At 40.9% G+C, this 27,264-nt stretch overlaps 1 protein-coding gene across 11 annotated transcripts in view; it reads left to right on the forward strand.

Annotated features, from left to right (window-relative positions):
- The window catches only part of RYR1 (ryanodine receptor 1), a 273,212-nt gene that overhangs the window by 217,705 nt on the left and 28,243 nt on the right, over window positions 1–27,264 (forward strand). For 4 of the 11 annotated variants that reach the window (XM_040323302.1, XM_040323303.1, XM_040323305.1 and 1 more), the window contains 14 exons: window positions 469–575; window positions 675–726; window positions 2,361–2,420; window positions 7,105–7,204; window positions 7,336–7,415; window positions 9,240–9,316; window positions 9,840–9,913; window positions 13,002–13,019; window positions 15,041–15,121; window positions 17,183–17,271; window positions 17,375–17,503; window positions 17,748–17,852; window positions 26,067–26,148; window positions 27,125–27,260. In XM_040323302.1, the coding sequence (XP_040179236.1) occupies window positions 469–575; window positions 675–726; window positions 2,361–2,420; window positions 7,105–7,204; window positions 7,336–7,415; window positions 9,240–9,316; window positions 9,840–9,913; window positions 13,002–13,019; window positions 15,041–15,121; window positions 17,183–17,271; window positions 17,375–17,503; window positions 17,748–17,852; window positions 26,067–26,148; window positions 27,125–27,260 (1,190 nt within the window). Of the gene's footprint in view, window positions 1–468; window positions 576–674; window positions 727–2,360; window positions 2,421–7,104; window positions 7,205–7,335; window positions 7,416–9,239; window positions 9,317–9,839; window positions 9,914–13,001; window positions 13,020–15,040; window positions 15,122–17,182; window positions 17,272–17,374; window positions 17,504–17,747; window positions 17,853–20,450; window positions 20,481–26,066; window positions 26,149–27,124; window positions 27,261–27,264 lie in introns of all 11 variants that reach the window. The other 7 variants (XM_040323298.1, XM_040323299.1, XM_040323301.1 and 4 more) reach the window with 3 other exon arrangements.

Genomic DNA, 27,264 nt, shown 5'->3' on the forward strand with positions numbered 1-27,264 from the left:
AAACGCTCAGAAAAGTGGCTGTAAAAACGTCCAAAAACGTCCATGGAAATTAAGCCTTAGGAACACAGGTGTGCGCAGCCTATTGCATTAGGGTGTGCACCCCAAAGCTCAGACACACGCTACCGATCACTTATAATGTTCATTCAGAAAGGCAAGGGGCCAGTAAATTACATATTTACTGACTTCCTTCCCCCACTTATCCTAAAACATCCCCGCAGCAACAGCCGGCGGGAGAGGAGGGAAGCTGGCAGTGCTGTGGGGGGAACCAGGACAGTAGGGGAAATCTGTGCTGCACAGGGTGATTAGGGCACACCTGGCACACCCTGTGCGCATGCCTATGTTTAGGAATGTATTGTGCTTCTTCTTTTTTTTTTTTAACTAAGAATGGCTTTCATGAATGCATTTTTAATTTCCTTGATTTGCACACAAAAAAAACCCTTTAAACTACTTGTACACTGAATTTCCCAGAAAGCTGGTCAGACAGAAGAAGAGGAGGAAGAAGAAGAGGAGAAGAAACCAGACCCTCTACACCAACTCATCCTTCATTTCAGCAGAACAGCTCTGACAGAAAAAACGTAAGTGTACACAGACAGAATAAACGCCCGCTCTGTGTCATCACATTTATATGAAATGTTCCTCATTCTGAACTCATTACAAAATGAATTTCCCTGCAGAAAACTGGAAGAAGATTACTTGTATATGGCATACGCAGATATCATGGCAAAAGTAAGTTGGAAAATGCAATGTGTGATATCAACGTATGCAAGTTTCATTCTATACATTTGGTATATGTCATTTTAAGTGTGCTGCTGTGATTGACCCCTATGCCTTTCTTGTGAGTTTTTTTTTACTAAAGTGCATCTCTGTAAGCCTATTGCCGATCCTGCGTGCCGCATTTGTGGGGGCGCAGCAACCTATTCATTTAAATGGGCTACTGTACCTGCGGGACCCACAGGGAAAAAGTCCCTGACCCTTTTTTTTTTTTTTAATGTGGCTGCAAAGAACCACATGTTTCACCATGCAGTTTTATAAAGCTTGTTTTTAAATGCTTGAGGGTGCCCTAAAGCAGTAGTCTCCAAACTGCGGCCCAGGGGCCGGATGCGGCCCTTTGCTTGCATTTATCCGACCCTTGGGGAACTATTTCATTCACTGACACCAACAATGGTACACAGTTACTCATAATGACACAAACAATTGGGCCCAATGACACCAAAAATGGGGCACAATTCCACCCAATGACATCAACAATGGGGCCCAATGACGGGGCAAAATTCCTACCAAAGATGAGGCACAATTCCACCCAATGACATCATCAATTGGGCCCAATGACGGGGCACAATTCCTACCAAAGAGACCAAGGATTGGGGCATAATTCCTCCCAATGACATCAACTATGGCAATTCCTACCAAAGACACCAACGATTGGGGCATAATTTCTCCCAATGACACAAGTGATGGGGCACAATTCCTCTCACTGATATCGAAGATGGGGCATGGTTTACTCCAACTTATGCTGGGACTTTTTTCTACTCCTGATGGCCACAGTCTGGCCCCCCTAAAGCCTGATGAACAGTAAAGTGGCCCTTTGCTTAGAAAGTTTGGAGATCCCTGCCCTAAAGTGCTACTAAACCCACAACAGTAAAATCAGTGTGTATATGCAGTAAAGCATGCTTGTTATACTCGCTGTGGAACCTAAGGGGTTAATCCTTTGCATTGTGTAAAAAGGCTATTTGATCCTGTCTTCTCTGATTCTCACCTTCTTCCACTGACTCCAAAACATGTCTGGATAAGACAGTGGAGTCAGCCTGCACGTGCTCAGTTTGCTGTGTATTGCTAGAGAGCAGTATGAAAACCCCTCCTACAAGCTTTACCCAGGCACTGATAGAAGTCATAAGACTGCTATATACTGCTGGTGAGAAAAGGTATTTAGCAGTTTATATTTACTAAAATAATTGCATTTCCATGTTCTGTGTACTGTGGGAGACCAGATATAGTGAATGCAGGGTCCTGGGTTTAGTAACACTTTAATAATTTTTGGCACCCCCCGCTCATCAGCGTAGTTTGCCTGTGGGTCGGGAAACACATGCAATTATGCATGGTTTCCAAACCCACACCTAGGCTTTAGGCCTAACTGCAGGTTTTCTTTTACTTTAAATAGTTAGTTTGATCCAAGCTGGCCCAAGCACATTTTTTCCTTTACCAATGCTTTTAGCCACTGTTAGTGCTGTATAAACTGTATGGACCACCAGCTGCACATGGTATAGAACTATCAACTCTATTCAGCAGATGTTCAGGATAAAGAGGTTAGTTTAGCATTGATTTTATTATTCCAAATAGAAACACTTCTTCTCTCTACACAGAGTTGCCACATGGAAGAAGAGGGAGAAGCTCCCGAAGGTGAAGATGAAATCCCATTTGAGGTATGTTGTACCTTTCATTATTCCTTTTGTCTGTAATACTGTATGTTCCTTGAATTTGTAGTGTACACTATGTGTGTCAGTCCTCACACTCGTTCTCTGCACCATCTCTTTATGCAGTAGTATTAATTGGACAAGGTTTCCAGGGTGGTTCTCTTCACAGATAAATTAGATGGTGAATTGGTAGATTAAAGCTAAACTCCGGGATGATATATTTTGTATACATTCATTGGACCAGCTTGGTGCATTGTAAGTGGAGATTGTGACATCACCCGTCCTCGACGCCACCTCATTCAATCAGAGAATGCTTTACAATCATTGGGAAAAAATTGTTTTCTGAATGGTGCATCCACCCCCCCCCCCCCAAAACTGGGCAACTGATTCCCTGTGGTTACTATGCAGAAGGGCAGCCGTTCAGGAGGACAACACACTGAAGATTATGGCCATCACTGTAGTAGCTTGGTAAATTACAGTGCTTTTCAGCTTCCACAGAGGTTGAGTATTACATATGCATAATGCATGCTTACATTTGGCCAAGCTGCATATATGCAAGTATGCAAAATGTCATCCCAGGGCAGGGCTGGACCGGGACAAAAATTTGGCCCTGGACTTCATCCAGACCGGCCCACTTTAATTCAATAAAATGCTGCCCCCACCCCCCGAAAAATAACGCCCACCAAAAGGCCCCTACATCAATTATTGTATATCATGAGAGGGTGAGAGAGAGGGGAATGAGAGAGAGAGAGAGAGAGAGAGAGAGAGAGGGGGGTGAGTGTAAGAAAAAGAGAGTGAGTGTAAAAGAGAGGGGGTGAGTGTAGGACCCCTTTTTACACTGAGGTGTTTTTTAGGCGCTTTTGGGCTAAAAATAGCGCCTGTAAAGCGACTGAAAAACGCTTCCGCTGCAGTCCCAGTGTGAAAGCCTGAGTGCTTTCACACTGGGGCGCTGCCAGGGCGTTAAAAAAAAATCCTCCAAGCTTCATCTCTGTTTTAAAAAACGGCCCACTGAGCCATCGGCCCACCGGGAAACTCCCTGTAGTCCCTATGGCCAGTCCATTCCTGTCCCTGGGGTTCAGCTTTAATTTAAAGTCTATCTATCTAATATGTATAGTATATATTAGCTCCAGGTTCTCCCCCATTGAAAGTCAGCAGCTACAAATACTGTAGTTGCTGGCTTTTAATATATGGATACTTTCCTGTCCAAGGATCCAGCGATGTCCTCACCCAGATCGAGTCTTCAATCGGCTTCAAGTGCAGGAGCCAGCATCTCACCCACTGTGGTTTTATTGCGCTGCTTCTGTGAATGGTTTCTCAGTCTTCTGGGACTTGTAATGTGTCCCAGAAGGCTGTGGGGGAATGAGGGGGGGGACCGAAGTTCCGGCTCAGAATGCCGCGACGATCTGACCGGATATCGGAGTAGGTATCTGTCAAAACCAGAGAGAACAGGAAGTGAAAGGAGAGGAGCTGTAGCCGGTACAGTGCTGGATCACTGACAAGACACAGGCATGACCTCTGGGATTGGTATCCATTGAACCTGTGAGTGTGTTGACCTGAATCACCATCCTTTGGATTCGGCTGGAGGCGATTGAGCTGTTTTATCTCAAGGCTGTCTTTGACCCTCTGTAATGGGGAGTCAATAAGATCCGGTAAGCAGGCATTTCTTTCAGTGGTGGATCACATCAAACAAGTTCTTTTGTGAAGCAATCACAGTATATGAAAGACTCTTTTCACACGGGTGTTCCGAGCTTGGAGTTAACTATACCATCTTCACACCAACTTTATGTTTTAGTTTTTATTTTCTAATTTTCATCATAGTTTTTTTCTGGACTCACTAGGTTTATTATTACCTATTCACTCCATTTATACCATATGACCAGCTCATTTGATTATCATATGTGTCTTTTTTAGGTTCATTCATTTGTTCACCATATTCATCTGCTATATTGATACCATATGGTTCAGTTCATTGTATTACTATGTGCAATTTTGAGTTTTCACGAATTTATATCCACTAAGTGATAATTATTAATTTATGTTCATACGTTGTGCAGACCCACTAGAGTTAGCGCAACCATCTTTTTTTCCTACCTGTCAACACCAGGTTCCCGCTCCCCCCAAAAAAGGGGCAATATGGCAGCGGGGGGGCGGGGTTGCAAGCAAGCTGAATCTCTCCTTTTGGGTGAAGTTACACTGTGTAAATACAACACTTTCAGGTATTGATTATCTTCCACGAAGATAACAGTACTCCTCCTGACAAATAATATAAAATAAAACAAAATTGTACTGTGAAGCAGAATGGTATACCTGTAATTAGCCTGCACCAAGGGAGGATGGCCCACTGTGGCCAACAGGGTAAAACAAACAGCCAGAGAACTCTGTGACTCTTCTAGGGACTTGGCAATGGTGTCAGTTTAATAAACTGAGAAGTTTTTTCTCAGTTCAGTTCTCGGCAATTCTCAGAGAAAAATTATCTCCTCTGCAGGCGGTTTAATAAACTGAGAACTTCAGTTCTCAGAGGGAGAAGTGTTTTCTCTGAAAACGGACGAGATCTGTATAAAAGTGGGTGGGTTGCCTGTAATTTCGTGAGATATTGTGAGATTACGGTGCAGCCGAGTTCAAAAAGTGAAACTAAAGTTTAGAAGAACATGCATACACATTATTTATATATATATATATATATATATATATATATATATATATATATATATATATATATATATATATATATAGAATTTATATACACACATATATATATATATATATATCAATCATGTTGTTAATATTAATTTTTAACCCACTGGTGCTGATATTAGGAAGAAATACCTTATATATTCGAGAATACATTTTGTGCTGAAAATGCCCCCCTCGGCTTATACTCGAGTCACCTTTTTTGCGTCTGATCTCCTGGACTTTGGGTACCCGGTACTGTCCGGCCGTTCCCTGGACCCCAAACTTGGCAAATATGTAGCCCCATTTCTCCTCTACAAGTGTGCAAAATTTGTTGTCTGGGGGACCTATGGCTGGGGAGCACCGATATTTTCAAAGCCAGGCACCCATTCCATAGTCAGTCTAGGCATGGGCACAGTGAGGCATGGGCACAGTGAGGCATGGACACAGTGAGGCATGGGCACAGTGAGGCATGCACATGGAAACCCTAGGCTTATACTCGAGTCAATACGTTTTCCCAGTTTTTTGTGGTAAAATTAGGTGCCCCGGCTTATATTCGGGTTGGCTTATACTCGAGTATATACGGGTAAGCCTTCTTCCTCTAATCGCACCAGCTTCTCTCCCAGATTCTCCACCTCTGAGCTGGTGAATCTGGAAGGGAGATATTTCAGTGGAAGAGCTGTGAGATCTTTAGATCTCACTTTTATAAACTGGGCGTTTGTGACAAAACAGTCATGTGCTGTGATGAGAAGAGGAGAATAGTTCTCCAGTACTTATCTCTGTATATTAAACCGGCAATGCTCTGAGAAAAGCGGTGATCCTCAGGATCTCTGCTTATTACGGTTAATTAAATTGACATCTATATGTGTAAGGTGGTGGTTTCTGGTGTTTAGCAGTTTCTGTGGTCAAATAGCACAGACTTCCAGATCATGTAACCAGGCACCGCATTTGGGGGGCATATCCCCCTTTTCTCAAGCCTTGAGTTATGGAAAGGTACACTTAAAGTGATCACTTGAGCACCCATCCAGGGACAAATCATCTGACCCACAGACCTGGGCTGTGCGAGAAAGTGATGTTCCCCCATTTCCAACACCTACTACCTAATCCATGAAGGGTTTTCAGCAATAGGGATGCAGCTTAAAAGGCGAACTGCCCACAACCACGCAGTTTGAACTATAATTTGAATAATTGAACTACAAGTCTTGTCTACCACTGTGGCATGCAAATTTGTAATTCTTAATGGAACACAATAGTGGTGAGTATGGCACTGCTATTCAATTGCCATTTCCTCCAGCTCTATTAACTAAAAGTTTATACCTTGGTACAGATAGGGAACTGGAGGAATAGTCTGCAGGAGCCTGTATTGCATGATCCACTGAGAGAACAGTTACAACACTTTGCAGGCTGATTTACAAAAAAATGTATGCATGTTTATTTTCCTTCAAATATGTCTCCATTTATTTTTTTTGTAAAAGGTGGACTTCGCTTTCAACACGTTATTCAGCACTATTACAAAAATAGTTTTTCTATAAACCGGGTGAATTTTTAAGTTTCAAGCTGCCTTATTCTTCCATCCAAAATTCTATAATATGGGAACTAACACACTGCACTAATCGAAAGAGCAGATTTTAACAAGAAAGGATACATATATAACTCAAAAAGTAAAAAAGAAATGGAGCTGCAAACCCTTCAATTCTAATATCTCCTCTCCATAATCTAACCTTGATCCCTCGTATTACTTACCATACTTTATCTTCTACTTGTTTCACCTAAGTGGTGTTGTGCACATCCATGAACACTAAGATGACTCTCTTACCATAGGGACATTCTTAGTATTGTGGATGTTTCTATGGTCAGAATAATCAATACAGCGCCAGAAAATTAGATTTTTTGAAAAAGCAGTAGCTGATTCATGTTGTCCAATGCCCAACACAGATTATCACTAAGTACCAAAAATACAAATGCATAATTTTTAAAGAAATATTATTCTTCTCTGTTAACCCTACAATGATTGTCATTACAGGAGAAAGAAATGGAGAAACAGAAACTATTGTACCAGCAGTCTCGTCTCCATAACCGTGGTGCTGCTGAGATGGTCCTGCAAATGATGAGTGCGTGTAAAGGTGAGAGGTCAACTTATAGCATTGAATAAAAATTTAGCTGGCTGTCTAGGCAATTGTTTATTTTTAAAAGCCAAGTAGATCTCTTGTATGGTGCTTTCTCTTAAATGGTCCATTTTTCTTTGGTCTCATAGGGGAACCTGGAGCCATGGTCTCCTCCACGCTTAAGCTAGGAATTTCCATTCTTAATGGAGGAAATGTTGAGGTCCAGCAGGTAAGAGAAAAAAAATCAGCCAATGATGATCTTCTAACAAATAAATGAAAACGCGTAAAGAGGAAATTTGGGAGCTGCTATTGCTGATGCCTCCTTCTGAAAATACAAATTTCCTTGCTTAATTACTTTCTGAGCCACTGATTTAATATAAATATTAATATCAGGATTTCTAACCTCATTCTCACATCCCTGATCTGCACGCTTGATAAAGGTCATTGACAGAGGCTAGTAGAAATGGTCAGTTGGCAACTTCAGAAGGACCAGTGACATTTTGTGTATTTAACTTCTATAGCTTTCCTTTAGAAAATGTGTTCTTGAGAAGGGATGAGCTCAGGCATGTTTGGATCTTAGCTTGAACCCACCTGAGCAATTTCGCAAAGAAGCTGTCACTGTACTGGGTCAATAATAAGTGGCCACTGCATTCCCTATCACACAACCACACCTATACATGCCCTTTGTATACATGTTGCTGCAAGGTTGGGGAATGCCTTGGTCGCTTATGATTGGGAGAGTACAGGTGACCGCTTTGCAGTATTTCATATAACTATTTTCGATTTTCTTTTGGATCCCGGTGAAGGTGTTGTCTCCTAAATACATTTTTACATGGATAACTTTACTAATTTGCTTAAAGAGTGATTTTTTTAGTCCTATAGCTGGAGCTCTACTTAGGCCAACCATACAAGGTGTGGATTTTTCTTGATTCCCCCATCAACACAGACTGTGTTGATGCAGGAATCCCTCCTGCCGAGCCATTGATTTTTCGCAGCCGCGGCAGGTAAATGCCTCCCTCGCTGGGAGAAGGCTGATTATTGCCAGCAGCTATAGCAGCCGCTAGCGATAATCGCAGAAAAACCCCAGCAGGCTGGTTGTACCCAAGTTAATTGGTCGATCAACATGGTACATTCAGCTGCCCATACACGGTTTGAATCTTGGCCAGTTCTTGCTGAATTCGGATTTGCGGATTCGAACTGTGCACACAGTTGAACAATTGTGGAGTATCAGTTAGGTAGGGAAATGAAAGGGAGCAGCTAGTGCTAGGCTTTCTCATTATAAAACCTAGGATACTCTGCAGAGTCCTTTCTTTAAAGACATTCTGGTAGGTTAATCTTATCCTGTCTAAATTGGTCCTAGTATGAATGTGTGTTGGGGATCTTAGATTGTAAACTCCTTGAGGGCAGGGACTGATGTGGATGTACAATGTATATGTAAAGCGCTGCGTAAATTGACGCCGCTATATAAGAGCCTGAGATAAATAAATATAGCCTCATCTAAAGAGTGATCACTTAGTTTTAAGACTTCTTGCATAGGTATTTTGTGGCAAATTCCCTTTAAAGCTCTCTGATTGTCTTGCTCACCCCTTCTGTGTAAAAAAGCACAGTTAAAATAAAAATAGCAGACAAATAAAAAAATTCCCTGTAATACCAATGAGACCAGGGTGAATGCCAGTGGAATTGTTTTGTGGGCTCTTGATGATGCTGTTGATCTCACATCTTGTGGGAAAGATGGTGGGGGAGTGTCTTTTTGTGAGATTTGTGACCTTCAGTTTTATCACGATCTCAGAAGAACTTGTGATGTCATCAGTGCATACAGGAAGGCGCTGGAAGTAGCGATGTAAGGGGGAGTATATAATACCTGCCAGTTTTATTACAGTTTGGGGAGTGATGTAAGAAACTTTATTTTATCCTAGCCAGTAGCCAACAAGCCTATTCAGCTGTTTTTGCTTCTATTACAACAACTTCAGAGGAAATGTCTCCATAAATGTGGCAACTTATTTTACAGACGCTTTTATTAAAATGTTGTGCTCCCTTTTTTTTTTTTTTGCAGAAAATGCTGGATTATTTGAAAGACAAAAGGGAAGTTGGCTTTTTCCAGAGTGTTCAGGCCCTGATGCAGACTTGCAGGTATGCGTTAAAAACTTATGACCACAGTCACAGGTATGCGTTAAAAACTTATGATCACAGTCAGTGAAGCAACATAAGTAATGCACAAACCCAATGTGCAATACCCAATAGTACTCTTCAGCTGTAAGCGTTGCACAGAGATGTTAATAGGATCGATAGCTATTGCTTTAAACAGTATGATGTATTTACAGTGAACATATACTGTATATTAAGGTGTAATTGTGGTGTTTGAGTGGGCAAACTATAATATTATTGATCAATTTTAATTGATATATTTTTTCATGATTTTTGTCTGTTTTTTTTTTTTTTTTTTATACAATCTTTATTGTATAAACAAAACTTTTAAAACCTGTCAATAGATTATCAGAGCACTATGGGTTAGCTAAGCATTGCTTTTTTTTTATGTTGTGTGATGTTCCAAACTAGATGGTCCTTTATAAAATACCAAGGTTAATTTTGTGCACTGATGCACTGTAAGGCTTACTCTTAACCCTCTCTCTCATCTTTCCTGTGTTTTGCACAGTGTCCTTGACCTGAACGCCTTTGAACGCCAGAATAAAGCAGAAGGACTTGGCATGGTGACAGAAGATGGTACAAGTGAGTAAGTGTGCCATGAATCTGACATTATAGATTCATTGGTACCATAATCTAATCTTAAACTTTAAATCACAACAGTAATTCCAGTTCCAGGGGTTATCCATCACAGGATGGCTCTCATGTATAATAATTATTGATTTTTGGGTGAATGCTGGAATGTTGGATCATCCACTCATTTCTTCTTTTTTTTTGAACTATGGGCAGGACTGTGTTCCTAGATTTCAAGCTTCGACCCCCTGCAGCAACTTTTGAGCTGGTTTCCATTCCCACTCCTGGCTGTAGAGGGCAACAAGCTAAATTGTGCTATACACAAGTAGAATATCCTTCAATATGTATTGTTTTAAGAACATTTGTTTGAATTTGTAGTCATTAGTGGGGTCAAATCAACATTTGTTTTTAACGAGAACATTTGAAAGAAGAAGATGGAAATTTTTCTTGAATGAAGGAATTTACAACATTGTTTGTGGTTTTCATTTGGAAAAGTCCATTCTTTCCAAAATTGAATGTTCAAACAATATATAATTTTGAAGTATGACATTCGTGAAGTCACCTGAGAATTTTCTTATGCGTGTTCGTACGAACAGTTGTTTGAACATCTACTAGTGTATGGTCATCTTAAAGAGGAGGTCCAGGCACTTTCATAAAAAAAATTAAGTCAGCAGTTACAAATACTGTAGCTGCTGACTTTTAATATTAGGACACTTACCTGTCCAGGAATCCAGCGATGTCAGCATCCCAGACAATTTTTCCATCGGCTCTCGGGTGCTGCTATTGCGTCTAAGTCAGTGGTTCTCAACCTTCTAGTGCCGTGACCCCTTGATAAAATTTTCCAAGTTGTGGGGACCCCCAACAGTAAAATTTATTTTTGTAGCGTGGGTTGTCAGCACCCAAGGCAAGACAAGTAATTTGCACCCCCAAACCCACGGACATTTTGCACTCCCTGAATCCCTTCCACTCATACAGTATTAAAACCCCTATGGTACATTTTAGGATGTACAACTCTTTCTCTTTGTTCTCCTTTTTCTCCCTTCTTCTTTCTTTCATCCCGCTCTTTTCCTCTATATTCCATGTATTCTCTATTTTTATTACTTCTCTTGCTCCTTGGTGGGGGGGGGGGGGTGGGATGAGTGGCAGTGATGGCAGGGAATTGGGATGAGTGGCAATGCTGGGGAGAGTTCTGATCAGTCAAAAAGGCTGGGAGAGCGGTGTGGGCTTTAGGAACAGCCCAGGATCTGGGGACCCCTGGCAAATCATAATTTGACCCCCGAGGGGGTCCCGACCCCCAGGTTGAGAACCACTGGTCTAAGTGAAACCGGCAGTGAAGCCGGTTAGCTACTGTGCACTTTCAGGTAATCTTGTCGTGGCGAGATCACCCTGAACTGAGAGCTGGTACCTGTCAAGACTAGGTGCCCCACTCCCTCCTCCCTCCCGAAAAGGTGGTAAATGTGACACCGAAGGGGAGAGGAGGCACATAAGCAAAGCTTTCCCCCCCTTTTGAGTGATCAGTTATCATGTTGCAGCCTATATTTATTGAAAAACCTATGTAAATTATGTCACCAGGACACCAGCTATATTATCATGTAACTGAAAAATTCTTTGAGGCTCGGTTCACACCTATGCAAATTGGTTGAGGCTTACACCGCATCCAATTCGCATAACGTTTTAAAATACATCTATTTTAATGAGGCTGGTTCACATATGTGCGATGCATTCGCACTGCGCATTGCCCAAAAAAAGTGTGCGTTTTCTAGGCATTGCGGTGCCAATTGTCTGCACATTATCTTCTATGGGAATGCATCTGATTCGCAGATGTGTTTTGTTCTGAACAGGCATTCTCTCCCTGCTCACTACAGTCCCCCCCCCCCCCTCCCCTCTCTCAGGTCAGCTAATCCGCAGCTACAACGCAGACAAACCGCCGAACAGCTCTGTTTTCTCTTCGCAGAGAAAACAGTTGGAATTCGCACCGCACAAGTGTGAACCCAGCCTGAGGCCCCATACACACGACCGAGTTTCTCGACAGAATTCAGCCAGAAACTCGGTTCAGAGCTGAATTCTGCCGAGAAACCCGGCCGTGTGTACACTTTCGGCCGAGGAAGCCGACGAGGACCTCGGCGAGGAAATAGAGAACATGTTCTCTATTTCCTCGTTGTTCAATAGGAAATTTCAGCTCGCTGAGGTCCTCGGCGGCTTCACAAGGAACTCGACGGACAAAACGATGTGTTTTGCCCGTTGAGTTCCTCGGTCGTGTGTACGCGGCCTAAGAGTCCTTTTATACTTAATTATTTTATATGCGGCAAACCTCATGCATTTTGCTGCATAAAGATGCATTTCCTATGGGGCAGGTTCACATCTATGTGCTCCAGTTTAGTGTCAAAGAATAATGGCAAATGTATGAGCCCATTCCCACCTAGGGGTGTGCATAATCATACATTCTTCAACGCACACACAGAACAGTGTGAATCCACCCTAAATGTTTTAAGCTGTGTGCTTGGGTTCAGTTATGGTTATTTTTTATTTGTTTTACAGGCAGAAAGTTGACTTTGCTTCATAAATATTAATATTCTAATACTTTGTAATTTTTTTTAAGTTTTACTAAATAATGAAAATGTCTGTATTTGTTTTAAGATTTATCGAGCAACGCTGTGTAAAGTACATGTAATTATAGTTCATTATATACATTTTGTGAATTTTTTTTTTTTCAGTAAGGTAATTTGCTTAAGTTACTGTTTTAATTCTAGTAGAAGCAACGTTTATAAGGTCATAAAGTTATATTTAATGTGCCACTATCTTTAACTTGATTTTCATGTATATCTGACTTGCATTTTCCCCAACCAACCCATCTCTTTCCTAATCCCATCACCTCTAAGCATCCAAACAATAATATGATCTGTATTACAGTTGTACTGTATCTTTCTCTTTCTTTTCGTTTTTGGGAAGTGGGTTTGGAACTGTTCTATTCTTGGCGCCATCCAATTAATTTGTTTGATATAATGATATTCACGTTTTCCTTCCTGTTCCCTGACATGTGGTTGTGCCCCCCTCCTTTTCCTGCCTGCCTCTTTCATTCCCTGACCTACTTGGTACCCAGTCATCAACCGTGAACAGGGTAAATGTTCATTTAAACCTCACTCCACCAATGCTTCTACTAACAGATCACTCTCCTCCCTTCTCCTCTCTTCCTCAGCTGGTCATGGCCACCCCAAACAAAGTGTATTTAGTCCTTGTATAGAATATTTGGTGATTTATATATCAAAACTCTGGAGTACATAAGGAAAACGGATCCCAATAAAAACAGAGTGTTATCACTTTATACACCACTATTTTATATGGCAGTATTGTGGTCAGTCCCATACAATAAGTTTTAATGCATTGATCACTTGTAAATCTCTATAAGGTCCCACCTTAAATATAGTAATCAGCTCTGTGCAAATGCTGTACAGGATCAGCAGGGGTAATAAAGCTGCTTTGGCTAAGAGTTCCAGTTTACATGTAATTACTGAGACTTACCCTGAAGTTGTTGTACTTGATATGTTACTTCTTGATGTATATGCATTGTTGCATTCATATGTAGAGGTAATTGAAGGATGTAGCCATGGCCAGCTCAGCGAATCCCATTACCACTAATTCACTTGCAATGTGGTCCTCCTACTTTCCCAACTAGTCATTGACCCCCATTCCTACCAAAGCCTCCGGTGTCAGTGAATTAAGGTGACCTTACAGAAACCTGAGCCTTCAGACTTCAGTCCATCTCCCTAGTGATCGTAACTGAGCCAGTGGTGGTCATAAGTGATTACTGTTCTGTGCAAACTGTACATCAGGCTATTGGTTGTGGGTCTTAAAATGTATCTAAAGCCAACACTTTTTGGGATAGAGTAGTAAGAACATTTGTAAATAGAGTTCAAAGTTAAGGAATTCCAACATTTTGAGATCAACTAAACAGGAGGCAAAGGGGAAATATTTTAATGAGGACACTTTTCTGAGGATAGCTCTTTAGAAGGGAGTTTCCCTTGCTTTTGAAGGATTTTCACGTCAGCCCTGTTGTTCTGTAGGACAGGAAATGCAGAGAAATCTCCCTAAAGGGATACAGATGACAAAAAAAAAACACCACCTAGCAGGGGGTTTAACTATCTTCAACCCAATCCAAAATAAAATATATATATTTTTTTTGCTTTAGATATCAGTACTTATGTATTCATTCAACTGATGTTCAGTCTAGAGATCCCTTTATGTCAGGGGTGCCACAGTGTAAACATGGGCATATCTGTTCTGCAGTGGTTACTGGGCTGCTTTCAAACTGATCCGCAGGTGCAGAACAGTGCACCTGAGGGTTACCTGCACTAAGCCATGGGCCCCTTTGACACAGTCAGTTCAACCCAATTGGACCCTCCATTCACCTCTAAGGAGTAGCATATGTAAATGGACTTGTGTCCATTTACAAACTTCTACCTCCAATCCGATCCACAATTTTTTTTGTGGGCTCCATAGAGTAGAGTTGGCTGCCATCCACCCTCTCTGCTCATTGTGGCCCGCGACCGGTTACCAAGTCGCTTAGGTGGCCCTCGCTCTTCAGAAGGTTGGGCACCCCTGCTTTATAGCAAGGTCTAGCTGACTAGAGGATCAGTCTGTAAGGTTACCTTTCTCTTCACCACCTGCTGGCAACCTAACTGCACAAGCTCAGTGTCTTCTGGTTTGTAGTGTGTTGAATTTGGGAACAAACTAACTTCTCTCTGAGTGATTCTCACGAAGCTGGATTATAACCCACAAGCCTGCTGCTGTTTGTTCTTTTGTTTCTTTTTTTAAATTCTGTCTGTGGTTATCTTTGTATTTTCTCACTTTTTCTCTCTATCCTATCAATTTTAGTGTTTCGTCTTGCTTTTTTCTTCTGCTTCCATTCTTTTTCCTTCTTGTTTTCCTATTCATATCTCGTGACTTGGTGACCCACCAGATCAGATGGTGTATTGTTCCCATTCTTTCCTTTCCTTTCCTTTCTGTTTCTCCAACCAGTTTCATCATCACTTTCCAGATTTGCTTCTTATGTATTATGTTCTGCTCCTGTCTTTACTGTTACTCTTTGTTATATGTGTTCTATCTCTCATTTTTACACTTTTCTATGATCAACAAATCTAGGGGAGAAAGTGATGGCGGACGACCAGTTTACTCAGGATCTGTTCCGCTTCCTTCAGCTGCTTTGTGAGGGACACAATAATGGTATGAAATAGAGGTTTATTCAGCCATTGTTTTGTTGGATCATTGTAAAACTCTTCAGGGTAGAACCAGAGACCTAAGACTACATTCTCAAGTCTACGTAAATAAACTCCTGATCTGCTACAATATACAGCAACAGTATAATTTAATACAAGATGCGCTACAAATTAGTGAAATGAAAATATCCAAAAGCTAATAATGTTAATAATTATCCATGCAAAAATGTGAATAAAGAAACAAAGTGTTCAAAGTCCTTGAAAGAACAAAGCAGATCCTTTCACCAGTGAATGAGAAAAAAATGAATCCATAATCGATGATCATAAATTGAAGTGACAATCCGATAGAAAAGATCCTCCACCAAATGAGTAATGAATCTGCTTACCAGATTCCCAGTGGTCTCTTAATTAAAAGAAGACCCCAGGTAGCATGGGGTAGACTCACTCATATGGACTGTAGTAGCACATTTTAAATCGAGTTGCCAGGGTGGCTTCATTCTGTAAATTAAAGCAGTGTTCCGCCCCCAAAAAAAGGAAGAGCCAGCATCTACACATATTGTAGATGCTGGCTTTTAATAAATGGAGTCCAACGATGTCTGCAACTGCAGCTGATGTTTCCATCAGCTTCGGGTGCTGCTGCCGCCATTGTGGGTAATAGTACCCAGCAGTGTAGCCTTTCGGCCTCATGCTGGGATCACTACTGCGCATGTGCAAGGCCTGATCCTCTCTCCTACTGGCCCGGGGGCCGGGGGGGGGAGGAGGGAGCCCCATGCTGACGTCAAGGGCCGTGGCCCGGACTACTGAAAGTGGGAAAGGATACCCGTCAAAGACAGGTATCCTGTCCCCTCTCTCCCCAAAATGTGCCAATTGTGGCACCGGAGGGGGGGAAGAATTAGACGAGAAGATGTTCCACTTTTGGGTGGAATTCCGATTCAACTCATCTATGTGTCACCAATATGTTTCAGGAAGTTTTTTATTGTTGCAGTAAAATAAACTAAACCGCACTCACTCGATAGGCAAAAAAAAGGGGTAGCGCAAAGCGTTGCTATCGTATTAATATAACAGATTGCAAACACCAGTCCACCATGATAACATTCAAAAGCTTTATTAAAAGACACAGAGGTCTTCTATACCAAGGTAACAGTTTTTTTTAATTGAACCTTATCCTGGTGTGCTATTTTTTGCAATTGGTCAATTTTTGGTGCTGTATGTGCCTGTTCTTATGAACTGAAGCTAAATGTCTTCAAAGGTACAAAAACAAAAGCTCTCTCCATTTCTTGTCCTGAGTTTACAGGGACAGGAAGTAAGGAACAGTTTTCCCATAGAGGTCACAGACCCTGAACTACATATTTACCACTCTGTCCAAAACCTGAACCAAACTTGCCTTGATGACATCATATTAAAAGGACTCCAAGCTACTGTTCCCTGGTGCCACTCAAACTCTAGATGCAAAAAGCAAGCTGATCTTTCCACATGCTCTAACTGGAAGTAGAAGAAAAGCCTGCCGTACACTGGATAGATCACAAGTGCCCACATTTATTGTAGAAACTGTCAACAAAAAAGGCGATGATAGTCCCCGCCCTAGGACAGGACTGTAGAGGTCCGTGGACAGTTGCTACAATAAACATGGACCCCTTTGATCTATCCAGTGTGCGGCAGCCTTTTACTCAAAATATGACTGGAGTTTGGCTTTATCCTACATCTATAAAGTGCCACTGTATTTTGGGACAGCACACCAATATAGCCCATATGTAGATTGATATAAAGAGAGTTCTGCAACTCATAGTTTTGTATTAAGTGTAGGTGGGTAGTTCTGTACACAGCAGAACTCATGCAGGTCTGTATAGGTGCATAGGGTTGATATTCTGCATGCCGAAGAGGAGCATGAGTTAGTTCTGATGACACTGTGGAAGGGTTGCAACGATTGACCATTAACATTACACAGGAGAGGTAGTGGTCAGAAGGACCCTTCTATGTCAGGTTGTGGGAAGCTCTGCAAAATCAAATGGTGGAACTACTACATTATAGTTCTCATTGGGCAGTACCTTATGTTGCACATTCTTTTCAGATTTTCAGAACTACTTGCGTACACAGACGGGCAATACCACTACCATCAACATTATCATTTGTACAGTTGATTATTTGCTGCGCCTCCAGGTAAGTTCCAGCAGCCATATATACAATACCATTCTTTATTATATACACTGTTCTGCATAAAGTTTACTTTTTTTTTTTTTTTTTATATTGTTCCCAACCTCAGGAATCCATCAGTGATTTTTACTGGTATTACTCTGGCAAGGACATCATTGATGAACAGGGCAAAAGAAACTTTTCCAAGGCCATGTCTGTAGCAAAGCAAGTGTTCAACAGTCTTACAGAATATATTCAGGTACCAGGAGTTAAAGGGTCTGCAACCTTGTACTCCCTACACTGAAGTGCACCCCCAGCATCTGTGACCTGACATAACAATGACGCAACAATGCTCATAACTCCTTGCCAAGCATGAGTTTACCTGGGTGGCAGGTTAAATAAACTGGGAAAGCAGTGCTGGCTATAATGGTACTACAAATGTACTTTTTTTTTTTTAAATGAAGTGCTATTTCAGTACACACTATTTTTTTTTCACCCCCTAGGGTCCCTGCACAGGCAACCAGCAAAGTCTGGCTCACAGCCGTCTATGGGATGCAGTAGTGGGTTTCCTGCATGTCTTTGCACATATGATGATGAAACTAGCCCAGGTATGTGTTACTCCTGCTCTTTGTGTTATAGCCTTCTTTCAGTGTTCCTCTACAGGGCAATCGGGGCCTTTTCCTTCATCTTATAAAAACCCAGTTACATAAATTTAAGGAAATATGTGCGTATAAAAAATACCTGTTCTGTTTTAGACTTCAAAAACTGTTGTTTACTAATGGAAGACCTATCCACCTGGTACTCCTTGAGTGTAACTTTATTTTAGCAAGCTATGAGTGAATTCTCCCTATTGTGGAGATGTGGAGATGTGGTGAATGAGTCTTTAAATTCATTGTAAGAGTGTTGGTATTTTCAATAAAATAATAGGTACCCCGTTCTACTAAACCTAGTTAACTAAACAGTTTTATTGAGCATCACATACAGCATCTGGAGAAAAGGTAAAGTGTCTGTACTGTCCTAAGTAACTAATCTGCTTCTTTTTTTCAATTTCTCCAAGAAAAATAAAAGCTGTAGTCTGATTGCTATCTATGGGTTATATAGACAACTTTTATGCAAGCATAGAACTTTGTTCTCTACAGTTTCTATAATGGCTAAACTGTTTACCCTTACACTTAATATCCCGATTGTGGATTGTTTTGATTTGTTTAAAGTTCTTCCTTGAATAGGATTAAAAATCGATTTTATATAAAAGAAACATTTAGGTCAGGTTCTCTTATTTGTAAAAAATGATTCTGCTTCTTGGAAAATGCCTATCCATCTCATGATACATAGATGTCCCTCTGTTGCATTTTCCCTCTCTCCAACTCTTTAGGGAGTACATGGTTTCTAGTATTTTGACCATGCAGCATGGATAGCCTTGTCCATCTCATTAATACGGGCTTCCTGTTACTTAGAAGGAGGGTACAAGAATTGGAAACACTTCTTTGTAGCAACAAAGGTTAAATTTCATTTAAATGGTGGAAATTCCTTTTCAGTCCTTTAAAGAGGAGTTCCAGCCTGGGAAAAAAAACTAGAAGTTAGCAGCTACAAATACTGTAGCTGTTGACTTTTACTATATGGACCCTTACCTGTCCAGGGAGCCCATGATGTCTGCACCCCAGCCGATATTCGGATCGGCTTTCGGCTGCTGTCGCAGCCATTCATCGTAGGGGAAACCGGCAGTGAAGCCTTTTGGCTTCACAGCCGTTCACCTACTGCGCATGCGCTCTCTAACTGGCCCAGCAGAGGAGGGGGGAAGAACTTTGAGGGACAGCGCCACGGTGTAGTCTCCCAGTGGTGGGAAAGAGTCGCTGTCAAAAACGGGTACCCGTTCCCCTCCCCCTCCCCCTGAAAGGTGCCAAATGTGGCACTGGAGGGGGGAGGAAGCAGATAAGCGGAAGTTCCACTTTTGGGTGGAACTCCGCTATAACATTACAGCCAGTTCACCCTTTTACTAATTGACATACATTGCTAAATGTTTTTTATATATGTAAATGGGAGTGTTTTATGGTGCACATGCATTACATTATAATTGGATTTATATGTATGTATACTGTACATTATGGAATGTATGCTCTTCACAAAGTTAAAGTGTATCTGTTCTAAACTTCTTTTAGTGTTTTGGATAGCATAAAGTAATGGTTTAATCTGTCAGATTATTTATTTTGTTTTGCCTGTGTAATAGTACAAGGGAGGAGTGGTGGGTTCATAGAGAGTTTTGGTGGGGATGTGTCCTGGTATTGGTTTGTGGGTTAGTTGGTAGCTCGCCACCCATATGGTGGCCTTACAGGTGGTCTTTGTAGAAATCTTCAAAGACAAATGATATCCCAATAGCCTAAACCCCCTGCCAAACCAAATAGAAATTTTCTGACACTAATAGCACTCAAAGCAGTCTGGGCTTTGGAACTCCCACTTCTCAGCCCTGATGAAGGATGACCCTCTTCGCCCCCATAATGTATTGGCTTTCCTTTTGTTGACTGCTATATCCAAGAACATTCCAGATTTTTGTTGCGAACTGAGTACCTATTTGGGGATTTCCCTTCACTTTCTGACATACAGACACACCAGGAAGTGAGAGAATATTTCTCCAAAGTGAGTATAAATTCCTTTGTAGTCAGTTGATACCAAAACAAGTGTGTTCATAGGAAGATTTCTGCTCCCCTCTTGTTCCAGTGTCAACTTTTAAATATTGAATGTCCCATTACTTACTGTCCCACTGACGGTGGTCATCAGGGAAAATAGAGAGGTTGACTCTCCAGCGGGGACACAGTGTCTTCAAACCTTCTCTACTCTATCCAAAACGTAAAAAAAAAAAAAGACGAAAAATACACTTTAATTCTTATTTATGTGTGTGAATAACATGTGAATGCTTTCCATAGCTGCATGTTCAAGGAATGCAAGTGCTGCTCGCTAAGATGAGATTACAGTTGATCTGATGAGTGTGAGTGTCTCCTTATATCGCAGCATGGGATGGTCAGCCTTTAGAGAGTGCAAGCTTAGTTTTGTTATGTATGAAAACCTTTATTACAAATGTGTGTTGCCCATATCAGTAGGCACTCTTGAGTTACAGTTGAGGTTCATTTCCTTTGTAACTCAGTTGGGTAGCAGTGTAATAAAGTTTGGTGTGGAGTGATTCTGAATAATACTTTTATTCTAATACATAACAGATGCCCCAAAATGGAGGACTACGAAATGGCGTAAGAATATTTCTCTGTGGCACGGCTGCATTTCCTTATAGTGTCTAAGCTAGACGTGCTCCCTTCCCGTCTTTGTGTCTGTCGCTCATTCTTCCTTTGTCTTTGTTCTCACAGACTGATTCACTCTGTTGCCCTTATGATTTCATCTAGTGCCTTCATATTCTATCTCTCCTTTTGTCAGAAAAGTGCTAGTTAAAGTGGCAATTTTTAGACCTGTGATATAGGCAGTTACTTAGTCCGTGTGCCTTTTCATAGCGAATAATTGGATAACTGTGTCCATTCTATGCCGATACTCTCCAAACTTCAAAGGGTTTATAGGCCGGTGATTAGCAAGGAACCACTTTGATAGCAGAGAAATTCATACCCAAGTATTTCTCCAGACATTCTAAAAGTTTATAGCTAAAAAAAAAACTATAACTAAAACTATAGTTATGGGCAGAGCATGGTGGACTTGGTTATCCCCTGGCTTTTCATACACTATGGATTCTTCAACAGTGAGATCTTCCTTCCATACTTTCCAACTCTGTTTCTTGGGAGTTTTGGTTGCTGCCACTTACCTTGCCTGTTCCAGTGCCTTCAAGAAATCAATTTACAAAAGTATGATTTTGCCTTATCCTACTGTCATGGGGAACAAACTTTGAATGGCAACTTTTTTTTTATTGTGGGTCTTCATTTAGCTTATCTTTAGTCTATGAAATGTACTCAAGTGCCATTGATATTTTTTTTTTTGGGTTGAAGTTCAGCCTTGGTTTTCCTTGATGGCACCAGAAAAAGTAAACCCATCCAAAAACCCAGGTAGCCTCAGTTGGTTCAAAACATGCCCTTTGACTGCCAGATATAGATACTTTAGGAAACTTCTTTGCAAGCAGGTTTAGGTTATATATTTCTTCAGAGACCCTGTCACCAATTTGAAGCATTACAGTTAAAAGCACAAAACAAACCAAGTCTTTTAAATGCTTATTTGCAGCATTTTCCTTAAACTTCCAAAAGTGTATCAACAATCGGTAACAAATTGACTACTTTAGAACAGTCAATTCCCTTTGCATACACCTCTTCCACCTTGCACATCATAATCCTCTCGTGTCTGTGATGACCCAGGATCTCTACCTCACCCTTCACCACCCTACACAACATTTTGTAGCAGCTGGGAAAGAAGAATACTATAGTGTGTCACTTAAGTGTCAGCTCTGATGCCACGTACACACGATAATTTTTCAGCATGAAAAATAAACGTTGTTTTTCAGCATGTCCAAAAAACAAAGTTTTTCCAACTTCATCATTAAAAACGACGTTGCCCACACACCATCGTTTTTAAAAAAAATGATGAACAAAGCGCGGTGATGTACAACACGTACGACGGCACTCTAAAGGGGAAGTTCTATTCGCCTTTGGGCTGATTTAGCGGATTCCTTGTTAGTAAAAGAAGTTTCGCGCTTTTCTGTCTGTTACAGCGTGATGAGTGTGCTTACTCCATTATGAACAGTAGTTTTACCAGAACGAGCGCTCCCGTAACTTGCTTCTGAGCATGCGCGGGTTTAAAACGTTGTTTTGGCCCACACATGATCATTTTTTACAACCCGAAAAAACGACATTGTTTAAAACGACGTTAAAAAATGCAGCATGTTCGATGTGCAGCCCACACACGATCATTTTAAATGACGTTTTTAAAAACGTTGTTTTTTTTCATGCCGAAAAATGATCGTGTGTACGCGACATGAGTCTGCTAAGGCTGCAGATGTCGCATCCAAAATGATGGTACCCAGCAGCTGTCCCAGGGCTTTTGCATGTCTACACAAAGGAGGCATTTATAGTTCCTAACGTGTCTACAATATGTTTGTGCCCATTGAATCTTATAGGAAAATGTTTGTTGAAATAGTCTGGTGATTGGGTCACCTTGAGCACCCCAAGGCCACAAAAGAGGAAAACTAAACATAATGTAAATGTTTGCCTTTTGGATATACACCATAATAAGTTATTATAATAGAGCATCCTAATTTTTTTCCAATATGAAAAAGTCCCCATCACAAAGTGGGTAGTTTGTAATTGGTTCAGGCCTTCTGATCAGCTACCTGTTGATGGGTTGTTGTTGTTGTAGGGATTTTTTCTACAGAGTGCGCTTTGTCCTTCATACCTCTGCCATCCTCTCTTTAACTTTCATCCTCCTATTTCTTTATTTTTCTCTTTCTCTCTCTCTCTCTCTGTCAATTTCCCTTATCATACCCATCTTCCCCCTTGTTTTGCCAGCAGCCGTGTGACAGTATGGAGTCGTTTGGGCATTGCCCGCTTTTTTTTTGGGGTGATCTCATTGCTTTCCTTGTGAATTGGCTCTTTTTGACATTTGTCAGTCACAGGGGGGAGGAAGGAAGAGGAGAGACATAGTTATCCTAGTCATGACAGTGGTTTGGGTGAACCCAAGTCTTGATACCTGCTCTGGTGTTTAGCACTGGGATGAGACTCTGGGGTGCAACCCAAATAATGCATGTCTTGAGCACCTATGTGCTAGGGCAGTGGTCTCCAAACTGTGGTCCAGGGGCCGGATGCAGCATTTTGCTTGCTTTTATCTGGCCCTTGGGTCACTATTTTATTCACTGACACCAATGAAGCACACAAGTTTTCCCAATTACAATTACACCAACAATTCCCACCATAGACATCAATAATGGGGGACAGTTACTCCCAATGACACCAATGATGTGGCACAATTCTTATCAATGACATCAACAATGGCGCCCAATGATACTAATGATGGGGTACAATTCCTCCCAATGACACCAATGGTGGGGGATTGTTCACTCCTACTGATGCTGTGACATTTTTTATTTCTCATGGCCACAGTTCAGCCTTCCTAAAGTTTGAAGGACAGTAAACCGGTCCTTTTGTTTCTAAAGTTTGGAGACCCCTGTGCCAAGGGTATAATGAACACAGGTAATCATTTGAGGCCTATACAGAACATACTGGCATCTCATACAGCTAGGGAACAAGTGGATCCCAAGCTGGTTAGTCACTAGACACCACATCTCTCTCCCTCTTTCTCCTCCCCTGTCATGGTATCTGTCTGTCTGTTCCATGCAGCATCTTTTACTGTAGCACAATGTCTGGGGTGGAGAGGCAGGGAAAGAGAAGACACTTTAAACTGCCTTCCTCACCCCTCCGTGCTTAACCCCTTCATTGCTGGTGTGCCTTTCGTCTCTCGTACTCCTGCAGCTAAGACTTCCCAAAGGTAGGGAAAACCTTTCTTAACAGTTATAAATTAGCTGAGGAAGCTTTGTTTGACCAAGTCTTGATAAACCTTTATGAGAGATAATTGATAGGGACAGTTCTTGCCGATAGTAGTAGATTCCCAGCAGACTACAATATGTAGCTGTACTGGCATAAAGTGCTGTAGACCTTTTATTAAATTGAAGAAGAGTGAGCAGTAGTCTTAGTATTGTTTAGAGAGATTGCTTCTGTAACTTTTTTTTTTTTTTTTTTTACCTTTCCTGAGGTAGTAAGGTATAGATATATGAAGGTAGTTACATCACAGCAAAGAGAGCTCAGGTATTATGTACATGATCTCAATGGATTATGTGTAGGTAGATATTTCCTAGTCTGGGAGAAATCTTTTAGCCAATTTTTGAACAACCAGTTTAGTCTGACGGTTTCAGAAAAACCAAAAGCAATTGTGTTCACTAAGAATTATCTTGGTAGTGTTTTGCATATTACGCTAACCATCAAAGTACTGTAATAGATAATCAGGCAATGTAAATCTGTGTAGTAAACCACAGCAACCAGGAAGCATTTAGTTTTCTGTAGTTAGGTTGTCAGACGATTAAGTTTGATTGGTTGCTTTGGATTGTTGTACCTAAAGTACTGTAATGCCCTGTACACGCGATCGGTCCATCCAATGAGAACGGTCTGATGGACCGTTTTCATCGGTTAACCGATGAAGCTGACTGATGGTCTGTCGTGCCTACACACCATCAGTTAAAAAATCGATCGTGTCAGAACGCGGTGACGTAAAACACGACGACGTGCTGAAAAGAAAAACGAAGTTCAATGCTTCCAAGCATGCGTCGACTTGATTCTGAGCATGCCTGGATTTTTAACCGATGGACGTGCCTACAAACGATCGGTTTTGTTCTATCGGTTAGGTATCCATCGGTTAAATTTAAAACAAGATTGCTTTTTTTTTTAACCTATGGATAAATAACTGATGGGGCCCACACCCGATCGGTTTGGTCCGATGAAAACGGTCCATCAGACCGTTCTCATCGGTTTGACCGATCGTGTGTACGCGGCATAAATCTTTTACTTTGCCCAATTCAGAAAAAGTAACAGGTTCGACAACCAATAGCCCACCCCTTTTGTTGAAGATGCTTACCTTCTTTGTGGTCCCTACTCACCCCATTTGCCAGCCAAAAAGTTTTGAAATACCTGATATGTTCAGGTATAAGAATCCCCTCATTAACTCGCATAATAGTGTGCCATTCACCTGATGGGCCAAGCACTGACAAATGAGGCAGTAAAGGGTTCTTTTTTTTTAGCGCCAACAAAGGCAGACAAGAAGATTACAAAAATGAGGTTGTAATTAGGGTTTTAGCATGCAAGTAAGGTAATGGCAGAGTGTTGAGCAGGCAAGTATAACTACTAGATGCAATGAACCATCAAGAGAACCTGTTGCTTTGTCCTAAATGGACAAAGTTATAGGTTCACTTTCAATAAGATCAAAAATGTAAAAGAACAGCAATGTGCAATACTTCATGGCAACCAATCAACTTCTGGTAAAGTTAAAAATGATTGAAAGCTTAGGTGTTGCTGAAAACGATGGGAGAATTTTATTGATAGATGTTAGCTATTTCAGTATTGCTTGAAGGAAATTAGAAACCTCTCCAAGATGTTAAGAAAGTGAGACATTCACTAGTAAATTCCAACAAACCAAAAAATGTATCTTTTGGTTTCTTTCTTACTGGGAGGTGAGGAGCACTTTATAACACAGGGAGTAATAGCCATAGTGTTTGAAAAGTGTGTTTTTATTGCATTGCATACAAGGATCATTTCAAGAGTCGCTTCTATCCAGAGGTAAGATGGAGATCTATCATTGTACTGGTCTTTTTTTTTTTTTTTAAATACTATTCCAAACATTTGTATAATAAAATTGTGTTCTTGACCACTATGCTATACCCTTTTAATTGATTTTATTACACAAATGCATATTTCCAAAACTGCACAATCACAGTTACTGACACACCTTGTAGTCCTTGCTAGTTTAGTGCTCAAAAGGGCATTGAGATGACATTGGACCTATTCATCACTCTTTAACAGTGTCTGAAGACTTTGCTTTAGTCTATATTGCCTCACAGCAACCAGTCATATTATGTTTTATATTACTTCATACTACATATGCAAAATATGACTATACTTGTCTCACAAACTTGAATGAAGCCCATATCCCTCATACTTAATACAGCAAAATGTCTGCTTATATTGTATTTTACTAGAAGCCTTTTAACACTTCCAATCTTCCTCAGAGGTTGAGATGTGACGCATAAGGAAATCAGACTTGTAAGTTGTGCTAAAGACTGTTGTGTTGCTGTGCCTCTTTTCCAGGACTCCAGTCAAATTGGGCTGCTGAAGGAATTGTTGGACCTTCAGAAGGACATGGTAGTCATGCTGCTCTCCCTTCTGGAAGGTGATTATGCTTCACTCTTATTAAGCATTAAATAGGCATGTGCTGTATACTGAACCCAGGTCTCCAAAACTACCAGAGTCAAACACTAGAGGAAGAATGCTGACTAAATTCTCACAAGACGTGTCTGTTTCATGTGCTCCAGTACCAGTTTTGAGGAAGGCGAATTCCTGATTGGATGTTTGTGGATGAGTTACTGCCAGTATAGTTTAAAGCATTTGGTCATGTATAAAAGGTGATCTGGTATTTGGATACAACGATTGTCATGATGGTACATGATTAACCATGATTAAGAAAAACTGTTCAAAACAGGGCGGATTCATCAAAAATGGGGACATACAGTGGGGATCGAAAGTTTGGGCACCCCAGGTAGAAATTTGTATTAATGTGCATAGCGAAGCCAAGGAAAGATGCAAAAATCTCCAAAAGGCATCAAATTACAGATTAGATATTCTTATAATATGTCAAAAAAAGTTAGATTTTATTTCCATCATTTACACTTTCAAAATTACAGAAAACAAAAAAATGGCGTCTGCAAAAGTTTGGGCACCCTGCAGAATTTATAGCATGCAATGCCCTCTTTGCAAAGCTGAGACCTGCCAGTGTCATGGATTGTTCTCAATCATCGTCTGGGAAGACCAGGTGATGTCAATCTCAAAGGTTTTAAATGCCCAGACTCATCTGACCTTGCCCCAACAATCAGCACCATGGGTTCTTCTAAGCAGTTGTCTAGAAAACTGAAACTGAAAATAGTTGACGCTCACAAAGCTGGAGAAGGCTATAAGAAGATAGCAAAGCGTTTTCAAATGTCAATATCCTCTGTTCGGAATGTAATTAAGAAATGGCAGTCATCAGGAACAGTGGAAGTTAAAGCAAGATCTGGAAGACCAAGAAAAATATCAGACAGAACAGCTCGCAGGATTAAGACCCTGTATAAAAGTATATATATTTAACAATAATATGTTTCCATTTAATCTAGGTAATGTGGTCAATGGAACAATAGCTCGCCAGATGGTGGACATGCTTGTAGAGTCTTCAAGCAATGTAGAAATGATCCTTAAATTCTTTGATATGTTCCTCAAATTAAAGGATATAGTGGCCTCTGATGCTTTTAGGTAA

The sequence above is a fragment of the Rana temporaria genome, chromosome 9 (genome assembly GCF_905171775.1).
Source record: "Rana temporaria chromosome 9, aRanTem1.1, whole genome shotgun sequence".
Taxonomy (NCBI): Eukaryota; Metazoa; Chordata; class Amphibia; order Anura; family Ranidae; genus Rana; species Rana temporaria.